Raw genomic sequence first — 15,461 nt, 5'->3', positions numbered from 1 at the left:
AATAGCAAGTCTAAAGATGACCATATTCATTTGTGTTATCCACCTCTCTTCAGCCTAGAAGCATCTTCAAGGGCAGCTCAGTAAAGGTGGTTGCATCCTCTGTGACAAGTGGTGACAGCTTGTCAACCAAGACTGCCAACTACGCACAGCTTTTGGATTATACACTGTCTGAACATTTTTGCTGTGTTTATTTTATTTATAGCTTGGGTCGTTACAGATGTGGCGATAATGAACGTGCACTTTTTTGTGTTTACTTTAGTTTATATATAAAACAGCATTTTTAGTGGCAAAATATTTTTTCATGTTTTATTTTTAATTTTTTTTTTTTTTTTTTACAATTTTGTTTCCTCCATTTGGCCACATATAGTAATATTGTTTTACAATTAGCACCATATAGTAATTCTGGCAAACATCTAGTAATGTAGTCCATCCTGATGGTCCCAATCTTGTAATAATGTGCCCCATCCTGGTGGTCCCCATCTTGTAGTAATATGCCCCATCTTGCAGTAATGTTCCCCATCCTGGTCCTCGTCTTGGAGTAATGTGCCCCATCCTGGTGGTCCCCATCTTGCAGTAATGTGCCCCATCCTGGTGGTCACCATCTTGCAGAAATGTGCCCCATCCTGGTGGTCCCCATCTTGCAGTAATATGCCCCATCCTGGTCCCCATCTTGTAGTAATATGCCCCATCCTGGTGGTCCCCATCTTGTTGCAATATGCCCCATCCTGGTGGTTCCCATCTTGAAGTAATGTGCCCCATCCTGGTGGTCCCCATCTTGTAGTAATATGCCCCATCTTGCAGTAATGTTCCCCATCCTGGTCCTCGTCTTGCAGTAATGTGCCCCATCCTGGTGGTCCCCATCTTGCAGTAATGTGCCCCATCCTGGTGGTCCCCATCTTGCAGAAATGTGCCCCATCCTGGTGGTCCCCATCTTGCAGTAATATGCCCCATCCTGGTCCTCGTCTTGGAGTAATATGCCCCATCCTGGTGGTCCCCATCTTGCCGTAATATGCCCCATCCTGGTGGTCCCCATCTTGCAGTAATGTTCCCCATCCTGGTGGTCCCCATCTTGCAGAAATGTGCCCCATCCTGGTGGTCCCCATCTTGCAGTAATGTGCCCCATCCTGGTCCTCGTTTTGGAGTAATGTGCCCCATCCTGGTGGTCCCCATCTTGCAGTAATGTGCCCCATCCTGGTGGTCCCCATCTTGCAGTAAGGTGCCCCATCCTGGTCCTCGTTTTGGAGTAATGTGCCCCATCCTGGTGGTCCCCATATTGCAGTAATGTGCCACATCCTGGTGGTCCCCATCTTGCAGTAATGTGCCCCATTCTGGTCATCCTTTTGGAGTAATGTGCCCCATCCTGGTGGTCCCCATCTTGCAGTAATGTGCCCCATCCTGGTGGTCCCCATCTTGCAGTAATGTGACCGATCCTGGTGGTCCCCATCTTGCAGTAATGTGCCCCATCCTGGTCCCCACCTTGTAGTAATGTGCCCCATCCTAGTCGTCACCATATTGTAGTAATGTGCCCCATCCTGGTGGTCCCCATCTTGTAGTAATGTGCCCCATCCTGGTGGTCCCCATCTTGTAGTAATGTGCCCCATCCTGGTGGTCCCCATCTTGTAGTAATGTGCCCCATCCTGGTGGTCCCCATCTTGCAGTAATGTGCCCCATCCTGGTGGTCCCCATCTTGCAGTAAGGTGCCCCATCCTAGTCATCCTTTTGGAGTAATGTGCCCCATCCTGGTGGTCCCCATCTTGCAGTAATGTGCCCCATCCTGGTGGTCCCCATCTTGCAGTAATGTGCCCCATCCTGGTGGTCCCCATCTTGCAGTAATGTGCCCCATCCTGGTCCTCGTCTTGGAGTAATGTCCCCCATCCGGTAGTAATGCCCCATCCAGGTCCCCATCTGGTAGAATTGTCAATTGCGCTGTTCTTCACACACATAAAAAAAGAAGAAAAAAAAAATCTTCTCACCTGTCCTCCGTTCCCTTTGTGCACATGCGGCCCACAGGCACCATAGACCCCTTGATGATCCCGACCTGGTCCTGGAGGAGCCGCCGACAGCAACGCTGCATTGCCGCGCAGACAGAGGCCAGCAACTGACATCTGCGCATGGCAGTGACATCATACGCCGCTGCGCTGGGACGCAGATATTAGCTACTGGCTTCTGATTGGCCGGTGGCTGGCATTGGAAATGCTGTGCTGGGAGACGGTCTTTGCGCGGCAATGCAGCTCTACTGTCGGCGTCTCCTCCTGGAGTGGCAGAGCGGAGTGGGTGTCTGGCAGAGCTGAGTGTATGTTTGGCACAGCTGAGTGAGGATATAGGAGAACCGAGTGTTTGTGTGGCAGATCTGAGCGAGTGAATAGCAGAATTGAGTGAGTGTATGTGAGGCAGAAGTGAGTGGTGTATAGCAAAGCTGAGTCAGTGTACAGTGGATATAACAAGTCTTGGGAATAGTTATAGGGAATAACTTGTGAGTTTGGGAAAAAACCTGTTAGCATAATTAAATTAGTAGCAAATCAGTCTGGAAGATATCCAGGATAGCAGAATTTATGAAAGCAAGAAGCAAAGATGCTGGGACACATGTGTGGCACCCCAGGGGTCTGGTTTTCCACAGTAACAGCAATGTTATGTCTGAGAGCAGGTGGGAGGTCTCTTGGTCAGGGATCCTATGCATGCCACACCTCCTGCCCAGTCCTGGGAGGGGAAGAACTTCCCCTATATAAACCTAGGGCTGAGGCAGGGTGAGTGAGTAGAGAAGAAGCAGAGAAAAGAAGCAAATATAGGAAGAAACAACAGGAGCTCTGTGGGAGCAGTGCTACAAGGAGTCAGGGGCTGGCAGCTGCAGAGCTCGCCCTGACTGAGAAGTTATCACCGGACCCGGAGTCCGAGGCTGTGGGGACTAACTCCTATCCAGCAGCAGAAACCGACCGGCAGGGGATTGCAGGTCCTCTGGCCCAGAAACCCGAAGGCCCCGAGTCACCGGCCATACGGGTGAGCACCACACGGTACACTCAGGGACGTGGGCTACTTATACTCGCTTCTAGCAAGGTAGCCAGAAGAGTATCGTTAGTTTGGGAGGCCTACAACTCCGCCTGGCCAGGGGAGATCCCATCTGCTCAAGGACTGACCAGGCCCCAACCGCTAGCCAGTACTCCGGGAGGGTCTATCTTTGTCACCAGTAAAGACCCTGAACTACACCGCATCGTCTCTGAGTGGTTCCTGCTACCCCCATCATCCACGTCGGCTGCCCTGAGGCCATACCCCTCCCGTTGGGGGTTATACCATCCCCGCTGCACCATCCTTCCACCGGCCTCAGCGGTCTGCCCTGCAGCGGCAGCTCCAAAGCTGCATTCAACGGGTGGCGTAGTCATCCAACATCTACCGCTGATACAGCGCCACTTAGTCTGACTCCCTGGGCACGGACCGGATCACCGCCACGAGACTACAACCCTCAAGAGATCCGGCTCCGGGTAAGCTCCCGCGTGCGCAACGCTGCGCGACACAGGCCCAGGGGCGCGTCAACTTTTGGCGTAGTCGGCAGGATATCGTGCCCGCAACCACCGGGTACTGCGTGCCTGAAAAAGACTGTGAAAACTTACCTGTGGTGAAGATTCCCGCCATCCGGCGCCATCTTCCGCTTTCTTCCCGCCATCGGTGGAGTTTTCCCGCCATCCGGCGCCATCTTCGGCCTTCTTCCCGCCATCCGTGGAGTTTTCCCGCCATTGGACGCCATCTTGAGGACGCCGCGCGGGAAGAAGAGGGGCGTGGACTCCGAAAACGCGCGAGAACTGAAGCCCCGCCTCACGTCCGGACGTTGCGTAAGGTCCTGGAAGGAGCCCAGCAGACGCCGACGTCACAGGAGCGCGACGGAAGGTCCTCAACCCTGACGATCCACTGCGGAGCCGCGGCCTACGGAAGAGGATCATCGCAAGGTAGGCCACGGTCCACTAGGGGGGAGAAGGATGTCGGATACGGAGGAGAGCTTCACCGCTCCAACCCCCGCCAGCGCCACCGCTGTTGCGGTCATGCCTTTCACCATGCCCTATATCCCGGGGGCAGCCTGGCTACCCCAGTACTCAGGGGAGTCACATACCCTGCAGGACTTTAGAGAAAAACTGGATAGCCTCTTCCAGGTGTACCCCCTCACAGAAGAGCAAAAAGTAAGCATCCTGGTGGCCCAATTAACCGGGGCAGCCCAAAGGGAGGTAAAGTCCTGGCCACCTGGGAGGAGGACTGTCGCAGAGATACTAACCCGGCTGAGGGACACCTTTGATACCCGCACCTCAGCCGAGATCAAGCTTAGATTCTACGGGTGCAAACAGCGGGCACATGAGAGTATAAGGGACTATGCCCTGAACCTACAAGAGGCCCTGAGAGCCATTAAGCAGACCGACCCTGACGGCGTGGGAGACGAGGACAGGCTGTTAACTGAACAATTTATAGAGGGTTTATATTGCAATGCCCACCGAACCCAGTTGCGGGCAATGGCCTTACAGGACCCTCATCTGGGATTTGCACAGTTCAAGGACAGAGCCATCCGGGTGCTCCGAGAACCGGCACCAGGTGGCGTTGTGACCCACAGACGCCCCACTACCACCTACCACCAGGAGGCGGCGCCCTTGTCGGCAGGGCCTGTGGGAGCTGATACGCAGGCTTTGAACAATGACTCGGCTCCAGACCTGCACCATCAGGTCCAAGAGCTAGCTAAAAGCGTTGCTGCGCTAACCCGAACTGTGCAGTCTTTACAGGTTTCCACTCCAGGGAAGATCCAGCTGGCATCCGGACCGGAGGACATCCCGTGGCGTCGACCAAGGAGGACCCCACCGGCCAGAGGAAGACCCAGCGACCGATACGAGGACGGACGACCCATCTGCCGCCGCTGTAATCAACCCGGACATATGGCAAGGTACTGTCCTTTAAACTGGCACAACCTAGGGTAGAGGGCCAACCCCTAGGAAAAAGATCATCAGGCCCATCAAACTGGCGCGACAAATATGTGGGAGGACGTCCAGTCTTGCCTGTGGTACTGGATGGCATTCCTATGAGTGCCCTACTGGACACCGGGTCACAGGTCACCACCATCCCGTACGTGCTCTTCAAGCAGTACTGGAATGACTCGGATATTACCCGCTACCCTGACGACGACTTGAGTATCATCGCCAGCAATGGTCAGCCCGTGCCACAGATCGGATTTAAAGAGGTGACCATTAAAATTGGTAGAGTTGAACTGGCAGCACAGGGACTGATCATTGTAGACATTGACAAACACGAGAGTCACCCAAAGATAACTCTAGGAACTAATGTAATTGAAAATTGTCTTGCAGAGGTGATTTTCCTTTTACAGCAGGTTGCCAAGAACGCCAGCTCCGGCGAGCAGCGAGTGCTCCAAAAAGAGATCCGGGCACTGATGCGACGGCAACAGGTGGAACTCTCCGGTGGTGAGATTGGTAGCGTGAGAATGTGTGACCCTTTCCCTATTGCCATGCCCCCAAAAAGTGAAATGATGATTTGGTGCCGGGCAGCTATTGGTCTGAGAGGTAGAGATTACCAGGCAATGGTAGAACCAGTTTACTCAGACAGTAGGCCCACCATCTTGACAGCACGGGGGGTGGTTAATGTACGCCATGGGAGGGTGCCCGTTCGCATAATCAATATCGGGAAGAGGGAAGTGTACCTGCCCCGGTATGCCACGCTAGCCAAATTATATACCATTAACCAAAATGCTATACAATCTGTGGAACCCTTGCCTCAATCTCACCCGGAGGAAGGTAACGGCTCTAAGAAAACAATGGAGGACTGGTGTCAGCAACTACATTTGGGTACTGACTCCACTCCCTCACATCAGAAACAGGGAGTCTATCGGGTGGTTCAAGAGTACGAGAGAGTGTTTAGTAAACACCCGTTAGACTTCGGGCGAGTCAAGGGGGTAGAACACCACATCCCCACGGGAGACCATCCTCCCATAAAAGAGAGGTATCGACCCGTACCCCCTGCACACTACCAACACGCCAAGGGGATGCTTAGAGACATGAAGGAGGCTGGGGTGATCAGGGATAGCTGTAGCCCCTGGGCAGCTCCACTAGTCTTAGTCAAAAAGAAAGACAACACCATGAGGATGTGTGTAGATTACCGGAAAATCAACCGTATCACACACAAGGATGCGTACCCCTTACCAAGGATAGAGGCTGATGGCTGCTTTAAGATCTGCTAACTTCTTCTCTACCTTGGATCTCACTAGTGGGTACTGGCAGGTTCCTGTAGCAGAGGCGGACCGGGAGAAGACCGCATTCACCACCCCGATGGGACTTAGCGAGTTTACCTGCATGCCGTTCGGACTCTGCAACGCACCAGGAACCTTCCAACGATTAATGGAGTGCTGTCTGGGCCATAGAAACTTCGAGACGGTCCTGTTGTACCTGGACGATGTCATCGTATATTCTAAGACTTATGAGGACCACCTGAAACACCTGGCGGAAGTGTTCGAAGCTCTGGCAAGCTACGGCCTAAAGGTGAAACCCTCCAAGTGTCACCTCCTGAAACCAAAGGTGCAGTACCTGGGACACGTGGTGAGCGCTGACGGAGTGGCTCCCGACCCTGATAAGATCACCGCAATTAAGGAATGGCCAAGTCCCTCCAGTGTAAAGGAAGTGCGGCAGTTCCTCGGGTTGGTAGGCTACTACCGCAGGTTCATCCCCGGTTTCACCAAAAAGGCAGCTCCTATGCAGGACCTCCTGATAGGCCAGTCCCGGAAGGCCAAGAACCAGAAGCCACCCTTCAGATGGGAGAAGTTGGAAGAGGAGTCCTTCCGCCAGCTGAAGATGGCCCTCACGGGGGATGAAATCCTGGCGTACCCGGATTACAGCCAACCCTTTATCCTCTACACCGACGCAAGTAACATCGGGCTAGGAGCCGTGCTGTCCCAGATCCAGCAGGTGAAAGAACGAGTAATCGCTTACGCCAGCCGAAAACTGCGACCCACCGAGAAAAACCCTGAGAATTACAGCTCATTTAAGCTAGAGTTCCTGGCAGTGGTGTGGGCAGTCACCGAACGCTTTAAGCACTACCTCGCTTCTTCCCGGTTCGTCGTGTACACGGATAACAACCCGTTGACACACCTGGACACAGCAAGACTCGGTGCCCTAGAGCAGAGATGGATGGCCCGTCTGTCCAACTACGAGTTCACAATCAAATACCGGGCAGGACGCTCCAATACCAACGCGGACGCCCTGTCCAGGATGCCAAACCTACCGGACGTAGGAGAAGATCCAGAGGGACTGGAAGAAGTCGAACTCCCTGCGTTCCACCGGCATGGGACTATCCAGTATTCCCACCGGGTAAGGAGTAAGCAAGCCGCTACGTTTAACCCCTTGCCTCACTACAACTGGGAGGAAACGCAAGACAGTGACCCTGCCGTCCGACTGATGAAGGAGATGCTGACTCGGCCAGAGGCTCGCCTTGACCCAGACGCTCCGGAGGAAGCCAAGCAACTGTGGGCTGAGAAGAGTCGACTGTTCCTTTATAAGGGGAAGTTGTGCCGCAGAATGGTTAACTCCCGGATGCATGAACTAATCTGGCAAGTAGTGGTGCCACGAAGAGACGCAGCCATGGTGATGGAGGCATACCACGACGGGGCTGGACACTTCGGATGGAAGAAGCTGGAGTTCCTGCTGCGCGAGCGGTTCCACTGGGTAGGCATGAGGGGAACCATCGAGAGGTGGTGCAGAGACTGTGGCCCGTGCAACCTAAGAAGGAAGGACCGTGCCAGCCAGAAGACTCCCCTGCAGTCCATCGTCACCCGGGAGCCGTTGGAACTGGTAGCCTTGGATCATGTAAAACTGACCCCAAGCAGAAGTGGCTACGTCTACGCACTAACCATCGTGGATCACTACTCCCGGTTCTTGGTTGTCGTCCCCGTCAAGGACTTAACAGCTCGAACAGCAGCGAGAGCCTTCCAGCAGCATTTCTGCCGTCCACACGGGTACCCGGACCAAGTGTTGACAGACCAGGGACCTGCCTTTGAAGCGGAGGTCTTCCAAGAATTCTGCACTCTGTATGGCTGCCGGAAGATAAGGACGACACCCTATCATCCGCAAACTAATGGACTTTGTGAGAAAATGAACCAGGTGGTAATGGATCTTCTGAAAACGTTGCCCCTGGAAGAACGCAGTCTGTGGCCTGAGAAGCTGCCCGATCTGGTGGACCTATACAACCACATCCCGGTAGGTTCCACCAACTGTACCCCGGCTTACCTAATGAGGGCGAGACCTGGTAAGTTACCTGTTGACCTGGAAATGGGAGTCCTGACACCTGAGGACACTTCACCAGAAGCAGACTGGGACACAGAGAGGCAGCAGCAGTACCGGAGAGTACAGGAGAGCGTGGAGCGAAGTCTCTGTCAGGCTAGGGAAAGACAAGAGAAAACTTACAACCAGTATGCTCCCGCTGTTCCCCTGGTACCCGGAGAGCAGGTCTTGAAGAGAAAAAGACGGCTCCACAAGTTGGACGACCAGTGGGAGAAGGACCCGTACACCGTACTGCCCTCAAGCCACGACAACCCAAAGGTCTGTACCATCAGTAAAGACGGAGGGGAAACCACAACCATTGTATCCCGGGATCACCTGAAGAAGTGTCCCGAACAGCTACGGAACCCTGAAGAGGAACAAGAAGACCCTCGACCCGTAGAGGAAAGGGAAGACATGGTTAATACTGTGCTCGGAGACTTCCCTCGGTCTTGGACTCAAGTCAATGGTGCAGTTGTGGTACCCGTACTCACCTTCCTCCAACCAGCATCCCAAGCACCTACGGAGCAACAGGTAGAGCTGGAAGAACAGCCGGTCCAGGAGGCAGAAGACCCCACACCAGCAGACCAGGAGGATCAACCCTCTGCTTGCAGTGAGCCTGCCATATCCCTAGTGAGCCAAAGGGCCCGTAGACCGCTGCCCAGTTTACCCTTAACAGCTCCTACACCCTGTAGTTCAGGGCCAGACAGTCAGCTCCGTAGGTCCACTAGGGCCACTAGGGGCCAGTTACCCGCACGTTGGAGGATTTGAAGTGTATAAATTGTTTTATTTGTGGTTACCTGTTTATTGTTGCTTGTGTATAATTATGTGTTTCTAGTTATTTTTAGGAGTCCTTGGTGGATTTACCGGGAATCCTTTGTACATAGTTGGAGCGTAACCCAGGACGGACTAAAGACTGTTAAGGACTCGGGGCAGGACAGACCCCTACCTGGTTACGTCTCCCTGTTTTGGTGAAATGGACACCTTGCTTTCTTCAAAGACTGCACCCGGTTACGGACATGCCGTGACCACCTTTATGTGTTTCTTTATTGTTATTGTTATATCTTGTTATGTTTTTCTAAAATATGTTTAGTCCCGGAGTACTAAATTTCACTAGGGGGGAATGTGGCACCCCAGGGGTCTGGTTTTCCACAGTAACAGCAATGTTATGTCTGAGAGCAGGTGGGAGGTCTCTTGGTCAGGGATCCTATGCATGCCACACCTCCTGCCCAGTCCTGGGAGGGGAAGAACTTCCCCTATATAAACCTAGGGCTGAGGCAGGGTGAGTGAGTAGAGAAGAAGCAGAGAAAAGAAGCAAATATAGGAAGAAACAACAGGAGCTCTGTGGGAGCAGTGCTACAAGGAGTCAGGGGCTGGCAGCTGCAGAGCTCGCCCTGACTGAGAAGTTATCACCGGACCCGGAGTCCGAGGCTGTGGGGACTAACTCCTATCCAGCAGCAGAAACCGACCGGCAGGGGATTGCAGGTCCTCTGGCCCAGAAACCCGAAGGCCCCGAGTCACCGGCCATACGGGTGAGCACCACACGGTACACTCAGGGACGTGGGCTACTTATACTCGCTTCTAGCAAGGTAGCCAGAAGAGTATCGTTAGTTTGGGAGGCCTACAACTCCGCCTGGCCAGGGGAGATCCCATCTGCTCAAGGACTGACCAGGCCCCAACCGCTAGCCAGTACTCCGGGAGGGTCTATCTTTGTCACCAGTAAAGACCCTGAACTACACCGCATCGTCTCTGAGTGGTTCCTGCTACCCCCATCATCCACGTCGGCTGCCCTGAGGCCATACCCCTCCCGTTGGGGGTTATACCATCCCCGCTGCACCATCCTTCCACCGGCCTCAGCGGTCTGCCCTGCAGCGGCAGCTCCAAAGCTGCATTCAACGGGTGGCGTAGTCATCCAACATCTACCGCTGATACAGCGCCACTTAGTCTGACTCCCTGGGCACGGACCGGATCACCGCCACGAGACTACAACCCTCCAGAGATCCGGCTCCGGGTAAGCTCCCGCGTGCGCAACGCTGCGCGACACAGGCCCAGGGGCGCGTCACATGAAGTTCAGAATGGTAATGTAATAGGTTTATATTCTTAATATGGCTCATCTCTTTATGTCTGCACAGTACAGTAGCATGCAAAAGTTTGGGCACCCCTGGTCAAAATTCCTGCTATTGTGAAGTTAAGCAAGGTGAAGATGAAATGATCTCTAAAAGGCCTAAACTTCAAGATGACACATTTCCTTAGTATTTTAGCTCCAAAAAAAGTCATTTTTTTCATTTAAAAAATTATAAGAAGGGAAATTGGCTGATGCAAAAGTTTGGGCACCATTGGAGATTTGTGTGCTCAGATAACTTTGACCAAGGTTTCAGACCTTAATTAGCTTGCTAGTGGCATGGCTTATTTACTATCATCGTTAGGAAAGGCCAGGTGATGCAAATTTACAAGCTTTATAAAAACCCAGCCTCCTCTAACATTGTGCCCAAAAACAGCCATGGGTTCTTGTAAGCAGCTGCCTAGCACTCTGAAAATGAAAATGGTGGAGATCCACAAAGCAGGAGAAGGCTATAAGAAGATATCAAAGTGTTTTCAAATTGCTGTTTCCTCAGTTTGAAAAGTAATTAAGAAATGGCAATTCACAGGAACAGTGGAGGTCAAGATAAGGTTTGGAAGACCAAACAAAATTTCAGTGAGAGCTGCTCGTAGGATTGCTAGTCATTTGCTAAGGCAAACCAGAGCCTCCGCTTGACTGCAAAAGACCTTCAGAAAGATTTAGCAGACTTAATTGTGGTACATTGTTCTACTGTTCAGAGACACACGCACAAATATGGACTTCATGGAAGAGTCATCAGAAGAAACCCTCTCCTGTGTCCTCACCATAAAATTCAGCGTCAGAAGTATGCAAATGATGCATTTTGGAAACAAGTCCTGTCGACTGATGTAGTTAAAATATAACTCTTTTGCCACAATGATCAAAGGTATGTATGAAGAAAAAAAACACAGAATTTCAGGACAAGAACATCTCTGGTAGAGGGAAAAATGGATTCAATGAAATTTCAACAAATTCTTGATGCAAACATCATCTGTAAAAAAAAAAAAAAAAAAAAAAAAAGAAAAAAAGGTGAATAATGAATAATGATCTTAAACACACATCAAATCCACAATAGGACAATAGACGACCTCAAAATACTTTATAATGGCCCTTACAGTCCCCTGATCTTAACATCATTGAAAATCTGTGGCTAGACCTCAAAATAGCAGTGCATGCAAGATGACCCAGGAATCTCACAGAACTGGAAGAATTTTCAAACAAGAATTGAAAGACTTTTGGCTGGCTACAAAAAGCGTTTACAAGCTGTGATTCTTTCAAAAGGGGGTGCTACCAGGTACTAATCACCCAGGGTGCCCAAACTTTTGCATCGGCCCATTTTCCTTTTTGTAATTTTTAAAATGTAAAAAGATGAAAATATATACAGTATATATATATTTTTTTGCCTAGAATACAAAGGAAATGTGTCATCTTTAACTTTAGGCCTTTTAGAGATCATTTCATCTTCAACTTGCATAACTGTTCACAATAACAGTAATTTTGACCACGGGTGCCCGAACTTTTATATGCCACTGTATATCTACTATACTTAACAAAAGTAAAATATATTAATTTACATCTAGCATTTTTTTACTGTGTTAACAGAAAACAAGCATAATTGCATAGATACATTTCCTACATGAAATCGTGACTACACAGTTGACGACATTGAGATGAGCTGTAATATCTTGATTCTTATATATCTATATTGTATAAGTAGAAGCCAATGTAATACATTTAGGAAATATGGATTGAATAATTTATGTGGGACAAAGTTGCTTTAGCGTCATGAACTTGCCCAACATTTTTTAATTTTCTTGCTTGTAGGTCAACGTGTTTGCCTGGGGGAGCAACTTGCCAGAACTGAACTGTTCATTTTTGTTTCCAATCTCTTGAGAAAGTTCAGTTTTAGACTTCCAGAAGATCAGCACCCTAGGCTGGACTACATTCAAGCAGCCACACTACAACCTCACCCTTACCGTATTTGCGCAAGGATTCGGCATTAATGATAACATTCAGAAAAATATGACATTCCCTTAAGTTTTAGTCTGTATTATATTTTAGAGCTGTTGTGACAATTCTGCTGGTTGTCATTGGAGCAGTCAACATGCTATTTGCCAGACGCACCACTAACAACCGAGCTGGGCTCATATTATGTAAAATATATCAGAAAAGAATGTTGGAGAAATTTAAAGCTGGGTCACCAATGCACTGCAGGATGCAGCAAGCCTCCATGATAAAGGCGGGGGCAGCACATGTGTAAAATACTGATGCAGACAGACACTCACTAACCTACCAATTCATGGAGGGGGTTGCTGTGTAGTATTATACATGCACACCGATGGAGTTTGCATAGGGCGCCAGTCACACAGATACGTGTGATGTACAGTGTCTGGCTTGCAGCCTATTGATGACGCCCATACTATTAGATCAGATGGGTTGCCCAGCACTATATACGTGTGTGGCGCCCCTGGGGGTTCGGTCGCCACAGGGGTGAACTGCACCTCATAAAGAGGTGTGGTATCTCCTCCTACAGGTAAGGATGGAGCATCACACAGGACCCCAACTTCACACTCAACACTACACCACTCCAGTCCTGTAGGGGGCCAGATAGCACCAGGGTGCTGCCCCGGGCCCGGATAGTGGAGATGGGGGGAACCAAAGAGTGGGCAGACCAAGTAGTGGGTGAGGGTGGAGGAAACACTTGCATGAAGCACTTAAAGGGATCATATATAACAGGTGGCCATCTTAAGTTCAAGGTCTTTTGATTGTGAGGTCTTCAGTCGGGGTCCAGCAAGTGTCTGTAGCAGGCTGAAGAGTCACGGTCCTCGCGCTCTGGCCTTGAGGCGAGGAGCAGGGTGGAGGTAACTAGAGCACTCTACCCTGGTCAGGGTCCTGAACTAAGAAGGCCTAGGAGGGGAGCAGAGGAGAGAGGCTCCACAGGCGAAAGGTTCCCAGGAGGGTATGGACGGAGCGGAGTCGCCACCTGTATTCTTCACTCTGGCCTAGTCAGAGGGACTCCTGCCGCAAGAGAGGTGACCGGCCCCTGATATCTGACTTTGTCACTTCACGTCTCAGTCAGAAAAGCCCGGAGGCTTAGTGGATCCCAGGGGGAACACAAGTGGGAGAAAAGAGGAAGGAGAGGAACACACTAACGGGGTCTTGACAGGTGCTCCTGATCTACCTGTAGAGTGCCGAACCCTGACCTGGTGGCCTCAGCGTGCCACAAGAGGCAGAGAGAAGCTTTGCAGCTGCCACTTTCATTAACGTGAGTAAAGCTTGGATGACTTCATCTACCGCCTCCGTCTGTCTTTATTAAGTGGCACTGCACCCACCACAACTCTCCTTACCCCAAACTCTGCCCTGAGGCCTAGCTCCACCTGTGGGGAGCTACACCATCTAGGCTGCCATAACACCGGCCTCAGAGGACCGCAGCAGCGCTGGTGGCCTTCGAACTTTACCACTCAAATAAGCCTATTTTTCATGTGACAGCCCTGGGCACGGACCGGGTCATGGCCACGACGACACAACACACTTGCACTGTAACATTGGCCCGGCTCCGGGTGAAGACTTCCCCGGAAATCAGCCGCAGCTCAGGGAGGGTGTCACACGTGCACCCCCACAGGACAGACGCCCCAATTCACCCAGCCAACACTAAAGAGGCCTAGCCACATCCTGCATAAAAATGTGCAAAAAAAATGAAAAATAGTGTATAAGAAATACACTACATGAGGTATTGCAAAAATACGCAACCCAACGTCAACGGTCCACATACTTGCGAGTCCTAACACTAAATGTTCACCATTTTTAATGTTTAGTGTTAGGACTCGCAAGTATGGGGACCCTTGACGTTGGGTTGCGAGCTTGCGTATTTTGGCCAAAATATCGACCAATACCTCATGTGGTGTATTTATCTTCTACACTATTTTTCATCTTTTTTGCACATTTTTATGCAGGATGCGGCTAGACCTCTTTAGTGTTGGCAGGGTGAATAGGGGCATCTGTCCGGTGGGGATGCACGTATACAGTGCTGAGCAACCCGTCTGATCTAATAGTAGGGGCGTCATCAATAGGCTGCAAGCCAAACACTGTGCATCACACATATCTGTGTGACCGGCGCCCTATGCAAACTCCATCGGTGTGCATGTATAATGCTACACAGCCACCCCCTCCATGAATTGGTAGGTTAGTGAGTGGCTGTCTGCATTAGTATTTTGCACATGTGCTGCCCCTATCATGGAGGCTTGCTGCATCCTGCAGTGCATTGGTAATCTGACCTAGTGTTGGTAAGGCATTATCTTTTACTGTGATGTTTTTAGAAATTTAAAGCTAACCTGTCAAGTTTCCCGACTGTCTACAACACCTATTATAGCGGTATTCCAGCAAATATCTTCATTCTAATAAGGTGTTTTATGTGCTTATGCTTAGTAGTGCACAACAATGCATTTTTTTTTTTTTATCATTCGGCGTCGCTGATGCTAATGAGGAAGGACTAGTCTAGCGGGTTGTCTTTTTCTTGTGGACTAGTCCTGCATCAAATATTCTAATTATGTTTCTCTGGACATGTTTGATAGCTTGCATAATGGTCCTACAATAAGGAGTATTGTATACAGGCTGTTATGACGCCTCTTACTCGAAAGCCCCTTTTTACCCTGGGAGACTTGGAGTCGGGTCCTAAGTTGGAGAGATGGGGTGCTTATCCGGGTTGAGTGGCTGATTACGACTACGCCACCTGTGGCACCTGGTGAAGGCCACCAGAGCCGCTGCAGTCCGCTGAGGCATGGTGGTATGGCGTCCATCGTTGTTACTACTCCCCACAGGTGGAGCAGGGCCTCGGGGCAGAGAGACAGGAAGACGGGGGTAGTACTCCAGAAAGTCTGCATAGTGCGGCGTGACGCAGAATAAAGAGTCCGGAGGCCATAGGGGTGAACTTCCAAGGCTTTACTCACATAAGAGATGGCGGAAGGCGACTCCCTGATCCCCATGGAGTTCTGCGGTCACCAGGAATGGGAGTCCAACAACCTCCGAGTAAGTCCAGTATTCGATCAGGACCCCGAACCAGATTGTTCCTGAACTACAGGCCG

At 50.8% G+C, this 15,461-nt stretch overlaps 1 protein-coding gene across 1 annotated transcript in view; it reads left to right on the top strand.

Annotated features, from left to right (window-relative positions):
* LOC141258122 (cytochrome P450 2J5-like) overlaps nt 1-12,523 on the top strand; it is a 78,623-nt gene extending 66,100 nt beyond the window's left edge. Inside the window, exon 9 of the mRNA XM_073673126.1 lies at nt 12,205-12,523. Coding sequence (XP_073529227.1) covers nt 12,205-12,383 — 179 coding nt within the window. The 3' untranslated portion in view covers nt 12,384-12,523. The remainder of the gene's footprint in view (nt 1-12,204) is intronic.
* The last annotated feature ends 2,938 nt before the right edge of the window (nt 12,524-15,461 follow it).

This window comes from Phyllobates terribilis, unplaced genomic scaffold, assembly GCF_046119375.1.
Source record: "Phyllobates terribilis strain yellow unplaced genomic scaffold, ASM4611937v1 Scaffold_3__8_contigs__length_932513732, whole genome shotgun sequence".
Taxonomy (NCBI): Eukaryota; Metazoa; Chordata; class Amphibia; order Anura; family Dendrobatidae; genus Phyllobates; species Phyllobates terribilis.
Note: the sequence above shows the minus strand (reverse complement) of the source record. Positions and strands in the feature narration are given on the sequence as shown.